Raw genomic sequence first — 23,974 nt, 5'->3', positions numbered from 1 at the left:
GAATCTTCGAAAAAAAAAACCCAAAACGAAACCAATTACACGAACCCTAGTTTTCAACCTTGTCCCCGCTCTTAAAAATATTTTAAAAAGTATGCAAGCCCGTTAGAGCAAAACCCATTCGACTGTATTTTATCGATATATAAAAATGACTGGCAATGGCACATAAGCCCTTTTCTTTTTACACATACAAATAGCGGTTAATAAGACAACACAGCTTCTGATCGGCACCGAGTCTTTAAAGGGGGTGGGGAAGTAAATAAGTGCTAATTTATGCCACTAAACCATCCTTAAATACACACAACCAGGCAGGCAGTGTAGAGTGAGATTAACCTGAAATTAAGCTGTGTGCAAGTCAAATGCTAACAACGGGAACCTGAAACCAGCATAGATCACAAGCTCTATCAAATGTATATATATTTTTTTATTTTGTTACTTCCTCTGCCACCTAAAATTACAGTCTGCTTTTTACACTAAAACGCCTAAAATATTTACACAACCATCTTCTAATAAAATAACAGTTAAATATTGAAAATAAGATTTTTCTCATAAAATATGTTTTCTGTATGTACACGTTTTATCAAAGAGGACTAGCTTCAATATTGAATCGTTTTCCATCATCAACCATCAGCAAGAAAAAAAGTTTTCTGAAACAAAACTATGTTCAACTCATGTACAAATAGGCAGAACAGCACATTTAACATCAGCCAATGCAACACTTAATGACGAAGTCAATGTTTGCGGCCTAAATCATGTACTGCTTAGGAAATGCGCATTTCTTTTTTGTTCCTTTATGAATAACTTCTTTGGTTATCATTATTCTATTCTTGGCTGTACAATAAAACAGCACCCAGTTAATGTTACTTAACCAGGCATATGTATGTATATACATATATATTATAGACACTAAGTTTAGCACAGGTCCTGTGCAACTGTTACTAAAAAAGTGTGACTGTAGATTCTTTAATACAGAGCTGCTCTTCTCAGTCAAGCCCCTAAGTTTCTATTGTATTTCACTCAGTTCTTCAAGCAGAACCGATTTCACTCATCATTTTGCTTAAACAGTTTTTAACCACTAGGAATCTGAAAACCTGTCCATTTTCCAGTGTAGAGCCTTTCTCACAAAGATCCTTAAAGGTTCAAAATGATACAAGCTTGGGAGAGAAAGAGTAGACTCTGCTGGGCTGTTTCTAACAGAGACTCCTGAAAGCCAACACATTTTAATGCTCACAAAAGCCTCCACTTTGCAAACCATGAAAACTTGCAGTATCTATGAGATTTTTTTTGTCAGTGGGTCTTGCTGGTGGTATACAGCTGAGCACCCAGTCTGCTGAACCTGGGTTGCATATGGCCCCTGTGAAATGTCACAGCACGGACAGGAACTGCTGGGGAATGTGCTCTGTGGCAGGCTGGGAAAGAAAAAGCTGCTGCTGCCTGATCTCCTGAAGCTCAAGGGTACAATGACTGACAACATCACCTCTTATGTGACAGGAGTGAAATTCCACCCACTGGTCAAACTCTACTGCAAAAACCTCTGGAAAACCCCCCAGAACACTAAAACAATCACGTACACAGGGACTTCACTAACCGGAAAGTGAGAAGTTATCTCCATTCTCCTGAAGGGTTGTTCTTTAGCATCAGAACATTCGACCTTAAGTAGAAACTTGAGGTCATTTGGCTTCACATATTTGGCTTTGACAGAGAAGGCACCTGTCTCTGTCAGTGGGTCTCACTGGTTCTGAACTTGTGTGGTCCGGTAACTCTTATAAAAGTGCTGTGATTTACCCTCCTTTTGCATAGTTAAACAAGGATAACAAGTAGAATATAAGACCCACCATCCCTCATATTCTGGTGAAGATATTAGGAATACGGCAAAAAGAACCTAATAAAATAAAACCCAACCCACAAAAAAACCAACCCAAACAAACCTGACACTTGGAAGATCTGAAAGAAGTCTTATAAAGTATTTTATACAGTTAGCAATACTCCTCTACTGTGCAAAATTCACAGAAAATCAGTGCCGTTGCCTGTAAGAGCTCTGCAATCAGCATTCGTATTCTGTTAATTAGAGGTCCACTCAACCTAACTCCATTTCTTCCTTGTTTTATTCTGCAACGTACAATTCTTTCATATCCTGTTTAATCAGAGAACCAAATCTAAATTTATATAAACTGTGTCAGGTGTCCAGCACGTAGATCGTAACCTAAGGGAGGAGAAATGGTCATTAAACAGCAACATCAACTCACCTCTGCAGCATGTTTATAGTAAATAAACAACAGCTGAATTTGATGTAATGAAGAGAACTGAAAATGGCACAAGAGTAACAATATACCTAGGTGCTGAAAGCGTATCAGTCTCTTTTCCAATGGCAAGAATGCTTCCCTGTGTTTGCCTGGTGAGAGAGCAAGCATTGCTTGAGCACACGCTCCCCTAAAACCACAGAGATGGCTATTCCACAGTGTGATTTATTGTCACGGGACAATATTTCCAGTGCAATCTGATTACCAAGGCAGTGTTCCTGATTCAGTGTTCCCATCAGAGGATGTGAACCATAGAACAATCATTTTCATTCTTCAATCCTGGAAATTAGGTCATTTTCAAATCAGCAGATCAAAACCTTGCTAAAATGGAATGTCTAAAATGTCCTGTGTAACCAAGACAGAAGTGAAAATGAACTGTGATATTACTAACTCTTTCACAGTTAACCACATCTTTTTTTCCTCCATCTTGCTTAAAATGGCAGCACAACGACAAATAATGCAATCGTATCTTTAAGAGAGATGACATTTACTCTCTAGAAGATGCTGAAAATGATCCAATATAGACAAAAAAAAAAGTTTCATCAGAAGTGTGTGAAATTTATTCTTGTAATTGGGGTAAAAATGAAACTTGGAAGAGTTAAAGACTAAAGATTCTACCAGGACCATCTGGTAGGAACTGATAGCAGAACCATGAACTTGTGTAATTAGTGGCCTTGGAAGTTATCAGCAAAAAGAGCTCAGATAAAAACACCTTATAAGAATATTTGTACCAATTATTTATTTCTTCCCCCAAAACACAAATTAATAAAAAAAAAAAGGGGAGAAAAGCAGATTTTTTTTCTAGACCTGGATAAAAGAATTATAATTTTCAACAGGTAGTTTACAATCAGTGGGAATAAACAAGCAGTCCAGGTTTCCTGACTGATCCATTCAGGGTGTGCTCAGTAGCTGTCTATCAAACAATTTTATTTACAACTCAGCATCATCCTGCAGTAGATCTGGATCTTCATCATCCAGTAAGAGGTCAGCATCCATGACTTCATTCTCTTCCATGACATCACCCAGATCCGGAACAACATCATCATCAATGTCACCAACATTTTCAACATGTTTAACCAAGCTCATATGATCCAGGGGGATCAAACTATGCCCAGCTGGCCCAGTAGTTCTTGCAATAGTGGCTGCCATTTCTGCTGCTACAGCAGCTTTCTGAGCCTTCTGCCTTTGCTGTTCTTCTTGTTGTCTGTGAGTCTTCATATGAGCATTGCGGCTTTTGATTTTGAAAAAGACCCTAAATTTTAAAGGAAAAAAATATCAGATTAAAATGCACTGCTTTTGATGAAATGAGCCAAAAAAGACTCAACAACTTATCAGTACATTTGCTTCCTTGTCCTGAAATAGAAGTCAGTGAAGTCTGCAATGCCATGGTGTGAATTTCAGGGACATATTACCAGATTTATACATCCCGATGGTATCAAAATGGCCTACTCTGATTTTGCCAGAGGTAGTTTGTAGCTCCCACACCTGCTTCGGTATCTATGCACATCTTAATTTTCCCTCTATCAGTTTCACAATCATCTTGCACAACGGGGAGAAAGTGAAGGATTACCACGATGAACAAACTCAAGCACAGAAACACAGAAAAAGTTGCCCACTGTCACATCCAAGCCAGTGATGAAGCAGGAAGCTGGCATGTCAGATGTAGAAATTCTAGCAGGTAAGTGGAAAATAGGAGTAAATACTGAAGGGGCATCCAAAATGTCAAGCAAAGCTATCTCTGACAGTTTTGGTAAGAGAACATATAATCTAAGGGGAAAACTTCTTCCAAGACAATCAGAGCAAAATACAAAGTTTGTTCACAGCACTGCTGACCTGGAATTGAAGCAGGCAAAGGTGATGCTGTACTGCAGACAGTCACACTTACTTGCCACACTCCTTGCAAGGAAAAATTGTCGTTGGGTCAGTCTCGCCGCTTGTTGTGCTGTGGGCAGGTGAGCTCTTGATGGAGCAGTATCCGCTCTGCGTACCAGATTTCTGCTTCGTGCCGGGAATGGTGCAGCGTGTTTTCGTCACCGGGTTTGTACCTCCGTGAATGCGAGCGTGGCCATTCAGCGCTTGTCGGGAACTGAACACCTGGCAGGGAATGGGATGGAGGGGAGGGGAAAAAAAAATAACCCCAAGAAATCACAAGGAAACACTGGAACTGCAGATAGTAGGATGCTGAATGCATATTACAACAGAACAAGTCTAATATGCACCATCTACTCGCTCAAATGGTGATTACTTTCGGCAATATTCCACTATAACTGAAGATAGTCCCAATAAAACAAAGCAGTGAGCTATCCTATTATTAAAGCTGTGTAACCTAATTGGAGCTGCCAATGGAGTTGCTATACAGTATTTCTAAATGGTGCATCATCTCAGAATTCAGTTTTCTGTACAGATCAAACTGCTTCTATTTTGTGGGATGGGAATGAAAAGTAGTCAAAATCACAATTCACTAGTTTACACATACGACCACCACCACCACCCTCTCCCCATTAAAGCATATCAAACACACGTACAGCGCCACAGTTCGGCATTTCACAGATGAAGGAGGATGAAGACAGTGAAAGACCCTGAACAGCAGGTAGATCTATAGGTCCAACAAGAGAGATTGCTGGTGGGTCAGGTGACTTCTGCATTTCCCTTTCTTCCTTTCTGTCTTCTTCGATCTCCTCATCTTCCTCTAACACTTCCTCTTCTCCACTTGTCTAAAATAGACAGCGCATTTAAGGAACACTAGAAATCTGGTCAGACAGCACTGCGTAGTAGGACATACACAGTTCTGGATCAGCAGGTTGTTTACTCAAGTGTGCCTCCCAGTATCACTATTTCTTCCCATCCTGAATGAACTTCTGGTCTTACTGGAGCTACCACTCCTTAATGGACAAGCTAAAGCCCATAAAGCTTCTCTGCAGCGCTCTAGACAGCCTCCATTGTATTATGGAGCTGTGGCTCCAAAGATCTACAGATGCCAGGCACAGTGCTGTCCTCCTGCCATCAGAAAGGCCATGTACGCTGCACTTGCAGTCAAGTGACTTTAACAAAACCCCAAAACGACCAACCAAAAAACCCAAACCTACAAAGCAACACATCCTAAATGGTATTTGTACTGGAATGTTGGAGCAGCCTTTAGGAGCACACATGGGCTCAGGCACAATTTACAGAGGTTTCCGTGGACTACAGATGGATAATGCACTTTTATCTGGTTGCAGTCCAGCCACACAAATCTTGGGGTGGCTGAGGTCACAAAATGTTCCTAATTTAGAATTATGGAATAATTTCTATTGGAAGATACCTATGTCACTTAATTCAATCTCCTCCTCAAAAAAGGTCAAACAAAAATTATCAAGTGTTAAACTTTGTCATCTTCTTATAGACTTACCAAACATTCATCTCTTTTCTTCTCTAAGCGCGTTCTGTGTTTCCGTCCCAATCGCAAGATTTTCTTCCAGGTATAGTAGTATTCCACACATTGTGCAACTGTCTTAGACTTAACCTGTAGTTAAGGAATTGCAGAAATAGTCCTGTCTTAATTTTTTGCTTTTATTCAACACAGTTTTGATATATTCCAACAGGTAGGCTTTATTCTTCAAACATTCAATGGAGGAAAAAAAAAAGGCAGTTTGACTACAACAGGAATACTCTTGCAGAATAATTATTTTAAAATTTTTTTCAGTCAAATTTGCATTGACTCTTTCAACTTCAGAAGATTTCTCTGGGATTCTCTAAACTCCAGATAGAAAATGACTCAGAATGTATTCTTGTAGCTCAGTTGTACAGTACCACTGAGAAATCTAGGAATTAAGACTTGACTCACATAAATCCACATATTTTTCAACATTTGAGCAAACAAGGAGGGCATTGTGCCCTGAGATTTATAACCTTGTCTTTTCTGCTTTGTGGCAGAACATGAAAAGTAAGCCCAAACATATTTTCTCTTTATTAATAGGTTTCAACCCTTTCTGGCACCAGGCTCAATGCCAGCCACTCTGGTACCTTGTAACAAACTGCTGTCTGAGAACACCAAGACGATAATGGAAAACCATACTTGTCCCACACATAAAATGCCATTATTTGGATTCCAGGTGTGAAAACTTTCACATGTAATAACAAGAGGAACAACTTTTAATTATTTATAACTCTTTTTTTACATGTATCTAATGCATAGGTACAACCAGTGAATATACCACTCCTATCAATGTTTTTGTAACCACTGCTGCCTCTATGCCTGCAACCAGCTGGTCTGGCACAGGAAAAATAAGAGGAACAGCATAGAGCAAAAGGGGGAAAAAAACCCCAGCAACTGACAGAACAGAAGTAACCTTACCATCTTCTGTACAAATATGAAATCTTTGCTGTAGGTGGACAATGCCTCTTTGAACAGTCTCCTTTCTTGATGTGTCCATTTGTCAGAGCCTTAAAAAGAACGTGAAATCATTATGAACAACAAAAACTCACCACCTTTATGTTGTGGCTGTATCTGAAACAAGAACCAGGAAGTCTCAAGCACACGTGAATGATTGCTGCTACCCAAATACAAACATGGATGTACTGACTCAGACCTGAAGTCCATCTAACCAGTATCTGGTCTCCAGCAGTGGTGACAGGCAGTTGCCTAGGAAACAGTAAGATCAGGGCAAGCGAATACAAATGCCTCTCCCTAATTTTTCCTAACCTCTGACCATGTTGGGCACAGGGGATTTCCTGAGTCTGTTGTAATTTGCTTATTTAGTAACTACCCTTGAAAGGGCTGAGCCACTCTTCCTTTCAACCAATTAAACTTCTCGTACCCAAAACATCCTTTGCCAAGGAGTTTCACAGATCAGTGGACCCTCTGCATGAAGAGCCACCTCTCTTTGTTTCCTGGCTCCCAGTAGCTTCACTGGATGACCCTTCATTCTTCAAGTGGAGGAGAAAGTGAACCCAACCTTGACCATCACCTCCATGCTATTCAGAATTGTGTGCCCTTTCTATCACTCCCAGACCTTTGATCATTACTGCTGTCCCACTCTGAACCTTTTCCAGTACTAAAACATTCCTATAAAGACAAGAGGACCAGAAAGGCACACAGAAGTCTACATAAAATCCAGGCTTTCACAGTGGCATCACCATGTTTTCTATCCTCTTAATGCTTGACTGTTTTTTTAGCTGCTGTAAAATAAAGTTGATACTTCTTCAGAACTAGCATTACAATCCCAAACTTTTATTCTAATTGAGAAGTACCACCACAGAGCTCATAATTTCCTATGTAAGGATTGAATTGTTTATTCCCATGTATGCCACTTTACATTTGATGACACAGAAGTTTATATATCTTTTTCTTCTCCTTTTGTAAGATGCCTTTTCACTTGCATGGTTTGGGATAAGACATCTAAATCCTCTGTGGCAGAGGTCACAAGTAGGTAGACACTGCAGCAATGTGCAATATCCACAAAGTGTTTTTTATCATTTAGTGGAAGCTGTATATAAAACTTCTGAATATTGTTATTCTGTGTTTGGTCCCCTGGCCTAACTGCCCATGAAAATGTGAAATCAACATTTAAATTGAACTGAATTAATGCTTTCTCAATATTAGGCAAAAGAAGGAACACAGGATTGCTCTGCTGCATCAAAGCAATGTTCTGTTTGTTAGGAGCGGGCAGCATTACATACATTAAAGATAGGACATGCAAGAAGTCATAAAGTGGATGCCTTTGAAATGACTTACACTATGAGGAGATACTACTTTAGTCTGAGAATTTCTGAAACATCTAAAACTTTTATGAAAAGAAATCCCTAATATTCCTGTCAGTGTTACTACTCTCCATAGAAATGCTTGCCTCTGCACTGATTTCAACTTGGGTCTTGGCACCACACATGGTATGGAACTCTACAAGTTACTTTTGTCTTAAAAAATAGCAGTATTATTAACTGCAAATTTTCTGGTTTTCAGCATCAGCTCCCAGGCTCACAAGCTCAGAGCAGGTATCTCACCACTCCTTTATATGCTGAAAACTACAAAATTAACTTTTCTGCAACCTGTTTTCTGTAGGCTCTTCCAGTACGGGATGTAAGCATGCATTAGTTATTTCCACAGAGATTTAGACTTAAAGCTCTCTTAAGCATCAGAGAAGGGCACTGGCTTCAAGCCATGAGTTTTACTTATTCTGTTATCACCCAGAGATATTTCTGCTGACACATTGCCTTTCCATCTTTTCCCACCCTGAACTAGCATCATTCCCATCTTACACAAGTTGTCAGTCATGAGCCCTCCCTTTGTGCAGGGGTAAATGCACTCATTCAGTCCAGGAGGCTACTCTATTATGCCAAAACATAACATTAAAAAGCATGACAACATGGGAGAGATTTTCTTTTTTTCTAGTCATTCTGCTCTCTTGCTTCTACCCCACCCTCAGAAAAAGACAACACAATAAATGTAATAACATAGGATCACTTCCATGAACTAATTTTGTTGTACACCTATGGAATATTTGGGCCTTGCATACTTTCCCCAATAGCTGTGGTATTAGCAGAGACCCTTATAAGATTATGCGGGTTAATTGGAAGTAACCTAATTAATAGAATAAATCCTGTGTAGGAAAAGAAACAGAAGAAAAGCTGTTTTTAACTCTGGTTGCTGGGAAACCACTTTTGCTCTTGTTAGCTTGAGGGAGATATAGAGAACGTGCATAGAGAGAGATCTGCAATGCAGCAAAAAGAATTTGGGGCTTTAGAATACAGATCAAATTTTAAAGCTGGTTTTTATGTTTAGATATTTATTCTACATTTTCTTTTACCTGCCATACGGTTTTTACAGTGACATTTAACTGACATTAAGTATCTTCTACTCATTTGTGTGCTTTGGGCCCAACTTGTGGGTTTCAAGGGGGCTACACGTACACTCAGGGAGCCCCGTGGAGAGGTAGCTGAAATCCACTTCTCACAACATATGCTGGGTCTGACCCACAACCCTGTCACAGCACACACAAGAAGCTTCCAGACTGCCTGAAGTGCCCTATGTCAGAGACCATCTCTCCTGCAGTTCTCTCTGCAGAACTTCAGACCTGAGAAACTCCACTGTTCAAATGAGAACAATTCAAGTGTTTGCAACAGTGCCCCTCTTGTATCAGGTATGTACTCCCTCTCTCTTCTTAAAACACCATCCTGACAGATGGCAAAGTGTTAGGACAGAGATTAGGGTGTTCTTCCAAGGAGAGCCGGGTCAGCATGTCCAGCTCTCTTGGCACACACCAGAAAATCCCCAAGTGTTACAAGTGGCTTCCTTCACAAGCCAACAAGTTTCAAAGGTGAGCTATTTGCCTGTACCCTCTTTCAAAGGCAATGCTAAGGATGAGTTTGGGTATCTGTTGTTTGTGGTATCAAGTTAATTCTCATGAGTAAGTGGCATGCTTTGTTTCAATGTATTCCACCTTCAAATGTGGTAAGCCTGAGAGCCATGATTTCTGAGTATGGAGCAGAAAACATCAAGTTATCCCAAACTGATTCCACTTGAAGTCACATTAAAGCTATTCATGGACTAGATTGTGGAAAATTCTCATATGCCTCGAGAGGCTGATTATCAATCAGAAATAAACTGTTATTCAGGAGCTGCTGCACAGTGCTAGAGCAATGCTGTCAATAGAAGTTGCAATCACATGTTGCATGCAAAAGCATTAGAAAGCAGTGCTTTGTCTTGTTATTTTATGGCATTTTGATCCAGTCTGGTGAAATTTTATTTCAAGCACAATCAAACTTTCTTTCCTGCTTAAGAAACAGGGATTCAAAGGTGTTCACAGGTCTCAGTGCTAGTTACCAAGGATTAGCATCATCTCGTGTGAAAGATCAAACAAAACAGTCTCTTGGCTCCTCCCTGAATCCCAATGAATTCTTTCTGAAACTACTGTGAAGTTGCTTTAGTAAAGACTGTTCTTCCTCTACTACACAGGCAGAAATGTCTTATCTGTTCTGCTAATTAGATTGTTTACTGATGAAGAGGCTGTGGGATATCTCCTCATCTTCCTGCTCTCATGGCCTTGAACTGTCTCTCACATATCTGGTGTCATCTCTTCAGGCAAGAGACCCTGATCAAAGTTCCTGGCTGATGGCTGATGTCCTCCTTCCCCATCCATTCCCATGTCCACCCTATGGACTGCAACAGAGCTGCTATCACAGGCACCAAGCACCTCCCTCAGACAAAACCGGAAAACCTGATGTTCACATTTATTCATTATCAGCTACTATCAAACATGTTACTGTTCTTGTTCTCAGGCCAAGGGGTTAAGGAGTTGCTTTACAAAGACTTCTTGTTACTTATAAGTCTTTCCAGTGGGCTGCTACAGCCAGGAAGTAGACTGCTTCTATACTTACCTTGCACAGTGACTGTAACTGAATTGATTACATGACCTTTGGACACTGTGACTTACTGACCACCAGGAGACTCTTGGCTTGTTTCTTATTGAGCCTGAACTGGAGATGAAGTTCTAAATGTCCTATGTAAAAGCCTATTCTGTGTCTCAGCAGCTGTTAGCCGCTACAAAGCATTAAGCAACAGCATGGGGGGGCTGCAGAGGCGAGACATTTGCCATCTCTGCTCAGGTGACACAACTGAAGTCCAAAGGCTTAACACCACATTTGTATTTCACACCAACCCAGACTTTTTTGACTAGATCCCCACACAGAGGCTCCATAAACAGCACTAAGATCCTAGTGAGAGTTACAGCACTGCCTCTTTGGAAGGATGCTCATGATTATCATATTCATTTATTGTGCACCATCACCTTGGAAGAAGCAGGCAGGATGGCAGATTGCTTGTGTACCAGAAAATTAAGACACTAGTGACACTAAATTATAAAATACAAATAGCAGCAGTTTTAAAACAAGATTAATTTGTTAAATTTCAGTTTAAAAGAGAAAAAAGAATCACCCGAGGCAGTTTTAAATCCGTAGAATCCTACACAGCAACATGGATGCAAAGCTTCTGTACAATGTCAGTCATGTCTAAAACTGCTAAACTTGCAACAAACGGCTCTGGGAGTACCCTTGGCACTGTCCACATCATCTCTATTAAATGCTGCCATCCCTGCAGCAGACAGCAGAGAGTGCAACGTGATCCCATGCTCCAGCCTGGGATGCCAGGCTTGGACTGTGGAACAGATAGAAAGATCACAAGGAAACCTACCAGCATAGTGGTAATTTGACAAAGGATGACACTTCAATCTCACTGGCTTTCTCAACAGCAGCTTTTCAAGAGCAACCTAAATGAAAAGGCAGGGAAAAACAGAATTAGGGAAAGCAATCAGCTGTGGCATAAAACTGCATTTAGAAGACTATTTGGTATGAGGATATGAATTAATTTTCTCTCTTTTCTCTTTTCTGTCATATAAAATCACATCAAATTACTCCAAGGCCCATTAACACTGTACCTCACAGAAGAGCACCCAATGTGCACCTGTCTTGCCTTAATGACCACAAATGAGACTATTACTTAGCAAATTCCAGCTCTTTCCCTCCCTTCTTCTCGCCACAAACAAATACGTTTATAGTGTTTGACTTGACAGTGTTAATTAATACTAATATTTAATGGTTGGTTTGACAGCATTAATATTTATAGCATAAAATATTTTAGAATATCTGTGTAAGTCAACATCTGTCAAGAATGACTGCAAATATAGCTAATCGTCCTTCAGATCAGGAAAACAGAGGATTTATGGATCCCTAAAATTTTTTCCCCTGAAAATGCATACTCTCTGTAAAGCAAATTCCACATCCTGACATTCTCAGACCTCTCACATACAGCTAACAGAGCCTACAGAAACTGGGACACAAGCTAAAACCCACTGTATTAGCCGATCCAGTGAGACTCATTCCAGCCCCATGTTTTGTTGCATTTGGTTTTTTATATTGGCTTTTCAGGAAGTGATGCAAGGGGCCTTGCCTTCCCCTAACACTGGGTAAAATGGATGTTTTGCCTTAGTTAATAACATTCCCATCACTAAACTAATGCAAATATTTGAAATGCATTATTTATATAAGAACTGTGTTCAATTACCTCACAGTTCTGAACAAATAAGTAGATGTGATTGCTACTCCAAAAAAGGGTTTTTTTTATAAGGACTAGAAGAGGACTAAGCTCTCTGTGACCAAATATAAAGCCTGTGAAATATCAGGGCTGGAGCAAGCACTGGGAGACATTCAAAGCCCCAAGGCTATAAACTAAGTAATCTTATCTATATGAAATATACAGTAAGCCTTCAGAGAGGCACTGCTTTGAAATTTAAATTTATTAGAGAATAAAGGGAAAAGTCATTCCCCAAAAATGTTACAGGATGTTTAAAGCATCATTTCAAATCAATCAGAAATCTTTTTTATATAACCATATCTAAATCCATTTAATAAAGCATGCTAATTTATCTGCAGAAGAGGATTGTATCTCCCCTTTCAGCTTTTTTATCTTACCATAATATCTCCTTTTGCTTCAAAGAGAGAGTGCAAAGCGTATTCTGAGTTAGTTCCTCCACCAGGTAACACACTGGAACAGCTCATATTTAAAAGGTCTTCCACTGTCAGAAACAAGTCAACATTTTACTGCTAATACAGTAGCCTGTCAGTCAAACATCTGGAGCCAAGGATTCTGTAATGCCCCTCAAAGACTGTATAGTTCAGGGCAGCAGATTCTTTTACACTTTTTCTCCTCAACATCTCATCTACTTGTTTTAGGATCACTGAGAAAGGATGTAACGGAGCCCATCCTTGGGATGGGACAGGCTACTCCAGAGCCAGAGATCTGCCTGTGAGGCAATGACTTGCACACACCAGTCACATTGCTGTGCAAGAAGGCTCCAGCCAGGGTGGAGAAACAGAATGAACCATGTTAGAAGCAGGAAAAAATTCTGCTCAGGACTGGTAGAATGCACCAATCCTGCCACATTTCCTGTCAACTATGGTCACAGTACAGGCCCAGGATCCATCAGCTGCCTCTCAGCTGCCTTTACCAGGCAGTTCAGTACCCAACTTCCCAAGCAATGACCTTTCCCCCTTGGCTGCCAGAAAACCATTCATCCAGACCTCCCTTTAAATGCCACCATATAATACTGTTGCTCTGAACCTATACCATGTAGTTCTAGTCTCTTGCTCTGCACTCTCAGCAATTAATATTCTCTTGAACGTTTTGTTCAGTACAGACAGGAGAAATCAATGCATATTTCTTCAAAAGGCACAGGCTGATGTAGGAACTTCTAAAATGGCAAGTCATTATACCTCTTTGTTGGAAGACTTTGTTCTCCAGTTCTGGCCATGGTTTCCAAACCAAAGTAGCCTTGTGCACATCTTTCTCCATTAGCAATCTGTCCTGCAGCTCGGGAATGTCAGCCTGGAACCTGGACCCAATATTGATTCGCCTTTAAAGAAGAATAAATGAATAAGTGTTCAACTATACAATCTGTAAAAAATACAAAAGTCAGATTCGTGTTCACTTTATTTCCAACAAAACTTTTATTGCACTGAAGTGGCAGGAAATTGTGTCAGATTGCTTTACGCAATGCTTTACTCCCAGTGGGATAAGTATTTTGAATACTAGAGAGAACTGATCTCTTGGGGAAAAACAAAAATTTCAATATGCAATTTGAGCCATACTGAGACATCATACCTTAGGGACAACCCAAGCTAATTTATATGCATGACTAGCAAAGAGCTAGACATCAGAAACAGCAAATTTCTGTTCTATAGAGAATGGTACTCTTCAGCAGAGAGCATTAAGAGCCATTACTGCTGAGGGACAACCCTGTTTGCACTTTGCCATGGGGAACCTACCAGATAACACCACCACTCCAAAGCTCCACTCTTATAATACATATATAAATACATATCTACAAAAGCAAGAGGACTGGATTGGCACATTTTCCTCACAGCACTCTTCCCAGCCATCACTAACTTTGAGCCATGGCACCTAAATTTTCCACATTCACTTTGCTCCAAATGTCCTTAGCCACCATCCACAGAAACATTAAATGCATCCAGCCCAACATGATTTCAGGCAGTTGAATACTTCCTGCCTGGTTCAAAACACTTCAGGCCACGGGCTCTAGGCTGGAGCTAATCTATAAAAGCGGTGACAAAAAATATTGCTTTTCTTACGGTTCAACAGTCTGTTCTCCAGGCCCAGGCGTCACCGGAATGACACTTCCATCAATACTATCTGAAACAGAGATTGGAATTTGAGTATCGCTGTTTTGCTGCTGGTGACCCTCCCAGGCTGCACTGCCACCTCCCTACTAACACCAACATTACTCCAGTCTAATGCAAAAAACGACCCTTTATCAATATTTAGAAACAGTCTAAATTTTTATAGGTAATAGTAATGTCTGAACTTGCAGAGGTTTCTACTGCCCTGAGTGATTACACACCTTTTCTAGTGAAGTACTGAACAACAAATACTTAACATAACCCCATATCTCAAACTAGGTCTTTTTCTTCCTCTTCAGAAGGTTCAGATGTAATAAGAGGCAAGGTGATCCTTTCTGGAGTCAGACCACATGGAATTATCACAGCCTTACTGGCAGATTAGGCTCCTCTATTTACTTTATGCCTTAACTTTGCAAAATCCAAGGCAAAACTGCCACTACAATGGACTTTTCCTGTGAAGTAGCAGAACTGGCCATGCATGTGAGCACACACAAAACCCATCAATGTGGTGACAGGAGAAGAGAGGACAGTGGTCCCTCCTTTTACTGCTGCTCTGTAAATGCAATACTTACTAGACCGACACAGGAGCACCCGTGGAGTGGGTGTCAGTGGAGTAAGTGGCAGCTGAGCATGGGATGTGCTGTGAGAGGTGAGAACGCTGCTGAAGAGACCAGACCCTTGCCGGACAGGACTGAGCATTGGCGGCGGAGTGTAGGGGGGCAGCTCATGTGTCCGGTCCAGCAGGTGATCTCCCAGAACACGGGGAGAGCGAAGCTGGCTCTGGTACAGAGTGGCACCCGAGTGGGACATGCTGAGGTTGAAGGAAGGAGGAGGTATGAAGAGAGGTTCGGGTCTGTGCCGATACTTCTTCTTGTCCTGCAACGGTTTGAAGTTTTCTTCTGATTTTACAGCACTTGGATGAGGTTTTTTGCTGGTTTCCTAAATGAAAACATAGAGAATCTTATCATTCAGGCACGCTAAAATGTGGTTTGCACACAATCCTCTACAGCTTTGGGCAATGGCCACAGAAAAGCTGTTACTACCTGCCTGGTTATTCAGGTACCACTATAGTAACCCCAGGCAGTACAGTACCTGGCACTATGAGAAACCCCAGGGGAGTGAGAAAAAACAGGACAAATTACCCTTCACCGACAGCAGCAAGCCCTCTGGGTCAAGGTAGGGCTGACCCACAGAGGCAGACATTGAGAGGCTGCTGTCAACTTATGAAAATGCAGAGAACTCCTCTCCCAGACCACGAGGCTCCCACACCCTTCTTCATTGCTACCCAGACACTCTGGGCACTTCTATTTGCACTGAACATGCACACAGGCTGGTGGGAGATGCTTCATTACCCAGGCACAGTTTATTAGAAACTTTATATGAGAGGTTTTCTAATGCATTTATTTAGTGAGACCAGGAAGAACACATGAGCTCAGTGAAATTACTGCAGTACTCAGCAGCAGGAAAGGAAGAAAAATGTAATAAATTCAAATTCTTTCCCTCTTATCTCTACATTCCCATCAGCTTGATTACAGTCCAGCTGCAACAAATCTTGAACTTAACTCTCTTCTCCTTCCTTGGAGAAAAAAGGGTAGTAGATAACCACTTGGGAAATTCACATTTAACATGCCCAGACTTCTAGAATTTGAATGTTAACAATAATTTAATAACAAATCCCTGGAGTATACAGAAGCAGAAGGCACAGAATTTATGCAAACCTGGAACCTGGATTTCTTGGGGGAGTGGGGATAAGGTAGGAAGAAACAGGTCCTCAGGCTGTACTTTAAAAACATACAGAAGTTGAACACAGTATTATTAAATGTACTGCTTTTAGGTACTTAGGCTGTCGGCCATCTTTAGAATAAATTTGGGAAGCAGAAGAAAATTCTGACAGTGTTACTCCAGAATGTCTGCATCATCTGGTGAATTATAATACTACGTAAAGCAAATTACTACAATGTATGTTTAGGCAACATACATCTTTATACCATGGGTGGCTCTTGAGAATCACATTCACCCAATAAAAATCATGTTAAACGAGCATTAGCACTGTCACCCTTTATCCCTTATGTTAATAAGTTCCAGCTTGAGGAAATGTTTTTGATTACAGAGGTCCTGTCCTCTTTGTTAGATCATGGCTGCATCCTCTCCAACAGCTGTTGACATTTTTTTCTCTGAAAAAAAAATTAGTTTTGGAAGGGTTTTGCTTCTGCAGGGAAGAAAATGCAGCTTTGCAGAGGATTTTTTTGATAATGGACATTCGGAACAGTGAAAGCTACTCATAATGACAGATAAAGTCTATCAAGATGGTGAACATTTACTGTTCATAAAGGAGAAAGGGGGAAAACCCTAAACTCAGGGGAAAAAATCCAAACAACTCAAAACCTATAATGAGACCCAGAAAGCCAGATCCATGCCTTTGATTAAGGGCTCATTTTGTTCTGCTCTCCAAGTGTGAAAGAGCTGGTAATCCTTTCTCACAAGTGTAAAGCAAACCAATGCAACATCTTAGAAATCCTAAACACCTTCATCTCCTACACTGCTTCACCTAGAGCATACCCATGCCAACACTGCTTTCCGAAAAGGTCACATTGAGCAGTAAAGGAGATAGTGGTGTCTATGGGCTCTCAGTGCACAACCACCCCTGAAGAACCACCCTACTTTTCCGAAGTTCTGCTAACCGATTCCCATTATCCAAGACAGAATGCACACTTTTGGGTCCTACTGCTGCACCTTGATAGATCCACTCTGGACAGATTCTGATGGATGTCACTTGACTGCTAGCCCCAGCTCACCATCCTGTAGCCTTGCTGTATGTTTAGTTCCTTTTCACTGTTTCATTTTACTGATTCCTTGAGTTTTGTGGGAGCTTTTCTGGACAGCTCAAAGCACAGAATAAATAAATGCAACACAGCTTCAGTTCTTTGGTATTAAAAAAAAAAAAATCCCTCTCCAATGGCACAATCTCTTTACAGAAGAGGAGGAAACTGTGGATCTTTTGATCTTTTAATGTTTCCAATGCTACTTATATAAAAGATAGGGCCCAGAGAGGGAACTGTGTGAGTTTGGTTTGCATGGGCAATAAAAAAGACCACAAGCATAATTTTGAGGGAATGAATGTGCATTTCGCCAAACACTGGCAGATTTAATCACAGTCACTTTATATAAGTTGCAGAAATACACAAGTCCAAGCCACCTACTCTAGTGTCTCTAGAGAAGATCTCCCACTCAGAACTTGAGGATTCAAAAAAGACTGTCCCTATTCTTTAGCGGAACTAGAAATAGAAATGAAGAATTCTACTGCTGAGTTACTAAATATTGCGAAATGACAGCTTTCACAGTAAAGTGGAAGTTTATACGTAAAACCTCTGTCTTAAAGGAAGAGAGGAAAGATTTTATATATACATGTATATATTATATATATTTAAAGTTAGTGAATGTGTCTGAATGCAGAGCCAGGAGTGAATATTATAAGGAGTCCCCCATGCTGGTATAATGCTGATTCCTCATTTGTCCATCAGCCTCACATGGAGAAGGAAAATCAAAAGTAACACAAGGATATTTCTCTGCATTGTACAGATAATGCCATACAGTACTTATACTCCCCAGTAATCCTTATCATGGCGTAGTCTGCCAAAATGGATTTGAAGGAATGAGCAGAATCCATTTCTACACCGGAACACAAAATAAATATTGCTTGCTCCAGGACTCCTTCAGGAAAATAATAACGAGCATTCTCACATCTCATTCAAGCACTCATCAATTCCTCGTGCTGCCTGACCATTTCAGTTTTATAAGCAAAATGTAAGCACAGCTCTCTTTTTCCTGTATCAGAAATCCCAGTGATTAACCCTTAGAGCTGATGCATGCAGGGAGAAAGGGAAAAATTACTTCACTGCAGAACTCCGAGTTTCATATTGCTTAGAGCAGACTCTTTAAGCACTGCACTCTCTTTGGCTGAAATGAGAAGCACATATATCTGACTTCAGAAAACAGGAAGAAATAAAACTGCCGATTTTAAGCAATAACGTAACAATGAAGCAGCCTGAAAAGGAAAAAACAAAACCAGTAAAAAGATAGTAAATCCCTTTGTTCTAGTGGGATGAAAGAATATCACATTCCAATTTCAAATTATTTGTTTTCAACTGAGATCTTGATTCCTCAGCAAAGGAAAACTAATATTTTCAGATGATTGAAGAAGAAATGCTCTGATGCTACAGAACCTTTTTTATTTATTAGGAATCATAAAGATTCCAGAAAATATTCTAAAATACAGATGTTTTAGAAAGCAGCAGCACTACAAGCAAAGGGATTTAACAAGCACAGGACAGTTAGTGGCAAGAAACACAGCACTCACAGAGGATGAGCAGGGGTTGGCCACTTTTGGACTGCACGGTGGAGAGTAAGTCATCTTCACGAGAACGGGCATCTCGTCATCTGACACAGAGTTGGCAGGCTTGTCTGTGACTGTGGCACTGCTGGCAGAGGGCTGCGTGCTGGGCTCAGGTGACAGAAGCTTTACAGGGACAGACACTGGCATGACGATGGGCGCGAGGCCATCCACCTCTTTAGACAGCGGCTGCTGTGGTGGTTTCTCTCCTTCATCCTGCACAGACAATTAAAGGCTTTCAGCCCAGTGAGGGAGCGCTGCTTCTGGATCGATGCACCACACAACGTGTGCACCGTGGCTGAAAAGAAGTGGCCAGGGTTACAAAACACACAACAGTGTTCCTTCCTGGGACTTTCTGTGCCTCAAATGAAGTCGGCAGGTTACTTGCGACTCCGATGTAGGATTCAGTCTTGGTGACAAATAATCACCTGCAGCATCTTTGCAAGGTAACTTGCAGGAGAGGAGACAAACATGTCTCTTTTTATCGCTACAAACAGAGAATTCTCGGTCACTCAACTAAAAACAAAAGCACAAACTCTGGAACTCTGGTAGCTCTTTGCCCTCCTATGGTATTCCCTGTTAGGACAGAATTTCTAAAATATCAGGATAAAGACTGACTGACAGGGCAAGTTATTTTTATGCAGAACAACTCAAACACATTTTTGGTTTGGTATTTGTTGATACCTATTACAACTAAAACACTTTGGAAGAAAGCTGTCAAAGATTCAACAATTCTTCTCCTCCATTTAAAGCCTGGGAAGGCTTCCAATAAATATTCCTTAGTCATCCAAGTAGTTCAAATGAAAATAAGGAAGACTTGATGTTCCTGGTATTTCTAATATAATAAACAAACATGAGGAGGAAAAAAATTAGACATTCCTGACATGACTTGGTAGGGTGTTCTGTAACGTGCAGAGAAACAGAGAAGGACAAACACTGATCTGTCCTCCACCACTGCCTCTGTCTTCAAAACAGGACTTCTGGCCTACAAACTAACAGAATTATGTGCATTTCTACTTCCATGGGGTATGACACAACAAAACAGTGCTGAGAAGAACAAGTTTTGACAGCAAAGCAAAGCATGGCAAAGCAAGCAAACATCAACACAAAAGGACTGTGCCAAATACTGAAGTCAAATGGACTGCTACCTGTTTGAAGTTAGGAGATGCTCTTACTCCTCCGTGTGACCTCATGTGACCATTTAGAGCAGGCAAACTCTTAAACTCCTTCAAGCATATTGAACACATTAGCTTGTTCTTCGCATCAGCTCTCTCAGGAAATGTTTCTCTGTTCTGGCCACTATTTTTATTTTCATTTTTTAAAAGCATGGAACAGAAGAAAAAACATTAGTTTGGCATGTTCCCTTTGTTGCAGAGGGAGCTTTTTTAATCAAGAAAGTTAATAAAATTTTAGAGTTAGATGGTAACGAAGTCACAAGTAAGTATGTGGTGACTGCTGTGGAATATATGGCAAATAACCTAGATCAGCTGCTTCCAAGATGGGAAAAAGGGAAGTTTTGAGCAGGACATGCTCATCAATACAGAAAACCTGAGACCCATGAGATCTACCAATGCAGACCTGCATTTCCCCACTTGTGGCAGCAATTAATAAGTACTCAGCAATTAATAAGTACTTGGACACAATGCCTCTAATTTATGGCAGGCAACCACTCTGACAGACACCTTTCCCCTTCAGAGGTGAGACCTTAAGAAACAAACAGAAGATCTCTGCTGCCAAAGATACAAATCCAGACCATACAGCATCCCTTTACTTATAAATGCAACACTGGAGCTCCCCTGCTTTTGGGTTTCCTTTTGGTTTCCTTATTTTGTTGGTTTTTTTAGGTTTTTTTTGTTTTGTTTTGTTTTTGTTTTTGTTTTTTTTACATATAAAGAAAGTATTTATTTGAGTCCATTGCTATGGGGGGATGCTGGAAATCATACAAACTTAAAATCAGAAAGCACAAAATTAAAGGTGTTTCTAGAAGAGCAACAATTATTACACACTGAGACTGTATGCTTTTCCCTCTAAATACAGATCTCCTTTGCATTTCTCATATTTTATTAGAAAGACAAAAAGAATCTTTTAAAAATACCTTTGTTCTGGAGACAGCGGCTGTAGTCTGCCATCTGACAGTTGCACCTGCTATCAAAACAGCAGAATGGAAAAGAGGAGAAAAAGTTGAGAAAATAATTTTTCAGGAAATATTGTGTAAATGAAGGTACTCACAGCATTAAGTCTGCATTTTACATACAATTTTACTACTATTAAAAAGCCTCTGAGTTGAGAGCCAGACATCAAATCTGCCCCTGTGAGCACTGCTAGTTCCAGTTTTCTTCGCTCACCTGCTGTTTGAAGCCTTTGCCAGAAGCACTACTTTTGGAAACAGAGTTGACCAACTGCTCCTGAACAACAGCCTGCAGTGTTGAAAAATGAGCAGGCAGGCTTTGTTTTAACTGGGTCCCTCCTTCCCAGAAACCGAGGCAGAACTTCCCAAAGCCTCTCACAAGGAAAGCAGCAGCCTCGCAGCAACAGTTCTGTGCTGCTGCCAGCCTGGCCCAAAGCCAACCTGAGCTGTAGACTGAAATCTGGTAATGAAGTTTCCCAACAGTTCCCCATCCCAGAGATGCCCACGGCTCACATCCTAACCTTCTGCCTCTGCCAAAACCGCTTAGTTTCCACACTTTGCAACTCTTCTGCTAGTAAATTTGGCTGGGCATGGATCTAAAATACCACCTACCTGAGGCCACGTGGTGCTGGGAGAGTCTTGCTGAGAGCTTTTGTTGTTCAGATGAACTCCCGAGGGTGGCAAAAGAGTTCGATGAGAGACAGCATTACCTACAGAATTAATCTCCTGCCGTGCGGGATCATCGGCGGTCTCTGGCGGAGTGAGGCCAATGTGGGAGTTCAGGGATGGCACTCTGCTCTCACTCAGGTACTGCTTCTGCTGATCTTGCTGCTGCTGCTGCAGTAAACTCTGGGGGTACAAGTGCCTGTACTGTTCGTGGGGATCTTGGAAGCAATACTGAGGCACTGCTCCCAACTGGATAAGCTGCACAGGATGACTGGGATCCTGAGAGTACTGATGTGGCTCATGCATAGTCTTTGGATCGGGTTCCCTGTGATACGGAGGAAGCGGCAATTGCATCTGCTGCTGCTGCTGCTGCAACTGCTGCATGACAGGTTGTGTTTGGTAATACTGAGCGATCTGCACTGGACACTGCCGCTGCTGCCGAGCCGGAGGCTGCTGCTGGATCTCCTGGATCGAGAGCCGCTGGTGTCCCTGCTGGGGCTGAGCGTAGTACTGAGGCTGCTGCAAGTGCTGCATCTGTTGCGGTAGGAGCTGCTGGGACTGCATTTGCGGAACGTGAGCCTGTCCCTGCTGGAACGCAGAATGCATCTGCATCTGTGATAAGTGCTGCTGGTAGTCGTAGTACAACTGTTGGTGCTGCATTACTTGCATTTGTTGCTTTTGCTGTGTGCTTGCAAAATTCTGGTGCGTTTGCTGTGGCACTGGTTGGTATCTTTGTACGGTGGAAGCTATGGGTTGCTGCTCAACCGCCGGCTTCTGGGACAGCAGCTGCCTGAGTGCACTGTCACCAGAATTATCCACCATCGAAGACTCGGTGTGCAGAACCTGAGCCATGTTGTTGACTTGAATTCGCAGATTTTGGTTAGCAAATACTTGTGTAAAGGAGTCCAATTTGTGCAGGACCCCACTGGTAATTTTTTGCGATCGGCTTTCACTGGGTTGCGGGTAAGAATATTGGTATGCGTCATGGGACTCCCCCTGCCCGAGGGGGCTCCACATTGCGCTTTGATTATTCAAACTGTTCCTCGCTGGGACATGGTTTCCTGAGCCAGAATGTGTCCAACTGGTTTGTCTAGATGTATCCATCGACCCAAGACTTTTTGAACCTACAGGCAAAGCTATACTGTCCCTTGAATCCTGGGGAAATGGAGGGGAGAGGGGGGACGCCTGGGGAGCATCCATAACAGATGTCCCATAGCTATGATTTAGAGATGGAAGGGAGTTCATTTGGTGTTGTTCGTAGTACAAGTTCTCATTGTTGTTGGCAGTATGATTAGTTTTATACAATTGCTGGTCCCCCATTTTTGGTCACTTCTTTTCCAAACTTACAGGCACACAAACCATTGAAATCTCTATGAACCCTGAGATAGCTGAGTGAGGGGAAGGGAGGGGAGGGGAGAAGAAGCTAGAATTACTTATAATTCAGCATGTCCATGTGCATCACAAGGACTAAAATTTCCTCCAGTCTGTCAGTAATTCCAATCTCACACTCAATGTTGTTTCACATCTTCAATGAATGGACCACAGTACAAATCCTACACAGATCAGTAAGTTCAGTGTGCCAAGCACCTGCAGAGTAAGAGAAAGACAAGGTAAGTGCTGGCTCTTTCCATAAACTGTTATTGTTATTGCCTCAAAGGAAACTGTAAAATCTTCTAGTTTGAAATACATAATCAGATGCAAAATTGTAGCAGCTGGGCTATTTCAGAGCAGTTAGATTACTTCATCTCATCCTATTATCCTGCCTCTCCTCTAGTGCTCCAATAAAATCATTCTGCCAAACCAATAAAAGCTTATTCCTCAAAACTGTCTTTTCCCATAAGGAATACAAACATTCAAGCAGGTTTACTCAGCCATATACTGTGCTCTCATGACTAGTTTTAGTCAGTTGACTATCAAGGCAAGTCATAGACTCAGAAAGTCAGAATGGTTGGGGCTGGAAGGGACCTCTGCAGATCATCTCTGCAAACACCTAAAGCAGGTTCACCTGTGCATATCTCCAGAGGAGACTCCACAGCCTCTCTGTGCAGCCTGTTCCAGTGCTCTGACACCCTCAAAGTAAGGATGGGTGGATCATATTTAGATGGAACTTCCTGTGTTTCAGTTTGTGCCCATTGCCCCTTGTCCTGTTGTGGGCACCAAAGAAAAGAGCCTGGTTCCATCTACTTGACACCTGCCCTTAAGATATTCCTAAGCATTGATAAAATCCCATTTTCTCCAGGCTAAACAGCCTCTCCTCATAAGAAATGCTCCAGTCCCTTTATCACTGCTACAACCCTCCACTAAACTCTTTCTAGTAGTTCCTTGCCT

The 23,974-nt window shown here is 41.4% G+C and overlaps 1 protein-coding gene across 9 annotated transcripts in view; it reads right to left on the bottom strand.

The window, feature by feature from the left end:
* Window positions 1-397: 397 nt before the first annotated feature.
* Window positions 398-23,974, bottom strand: part of TRERF1 (transcriptional regulating factor 1) — a 100,380-nt gene continuing 76,803 nt past the window's right edge. For 6 of the 9 annotated variants that reach the window (XM_038131067.1, XM_038131063.1, XM_038131065.1 and 3 more), the window contains 14 exons: window positions 21,593-23,233; window positions 20,948-20,997; window positions 20,001-20,151; window positions 18,820-19,068; window positions 15,035-15,401; window positions 14,415-14,475; window positions 13,539-13,678; window positions 12,738-12,841; window positions 11,461-11,536; window positions 6,631-6,719; window positions 5,686-5,799; window positions 4,823-5,011; window positions 4,183-4,391; window positions 398-3,549 (listed from right to left, as the gene is read on the bottom strand). In XM_038131067.1, coding sequence (XP_037986995.1) covers window positions 3,228-3,549; window positions 4,183-4,391; window positions 4,823-5,011; window positions 5,686-5,799; window positions 6,631-6,719; window positions 11,461-11,536; window positions 12,738-12,841; window positions 13,539-13,678; window positions 14,415-14,475; window positions 15,035-15,401; window positions 18,820-19,068; window positions 20,001-20,151; window positions 20,948-20,997; window positions 21,593-22,966 — 3,495 coding nt within the window. In that variant the 5' untranslated portion in view covers window positions 22,967-23,233 and the 3' untranslated portion in view covers window positions 398-3,227. The remainder of the gene's footprint in view (window positions 3,550-4,182; window positions 4,392-4,822; window positions 5,012-5,685; window positions 5,800-6,630; window positions 6,720-11,460; window positions 11,537-12,737; window positions 12,842-13,538; window positions 13,679-14,414; window positions 14,476-15,034; window positions 15,402-18,819; window positions 19,069-20,000; window positions 20,152-20,947; window positions 20,998-21,592; window positions 23,234-23,974) is intronic. The other 3 variants (XM_038131070.1, XM_038131071.1, XM_038131073.1) reach the window with 3 other exon arrangements.

This window comes from Motacilla alba, chromosome 3, assembly GCF_015832195.1.
Source record: "Motacilla alba alba isolate MOTALB_02 chromosome 3, Motacilla_alba_V1.0_pri, whole genome shotgun sequence".
Classification (NCBI taxonomy): Eukaryota; Metazoa; Chordata; class Aves; order Passeriformes; family Motacillidae; genus Motacilla; species Motacilla alba.
The sequence above is the reverse complement of the archived record's forward strand: the minus strand, read 5'-3'. Positions and strand labels throughout refer to the sequence as shown.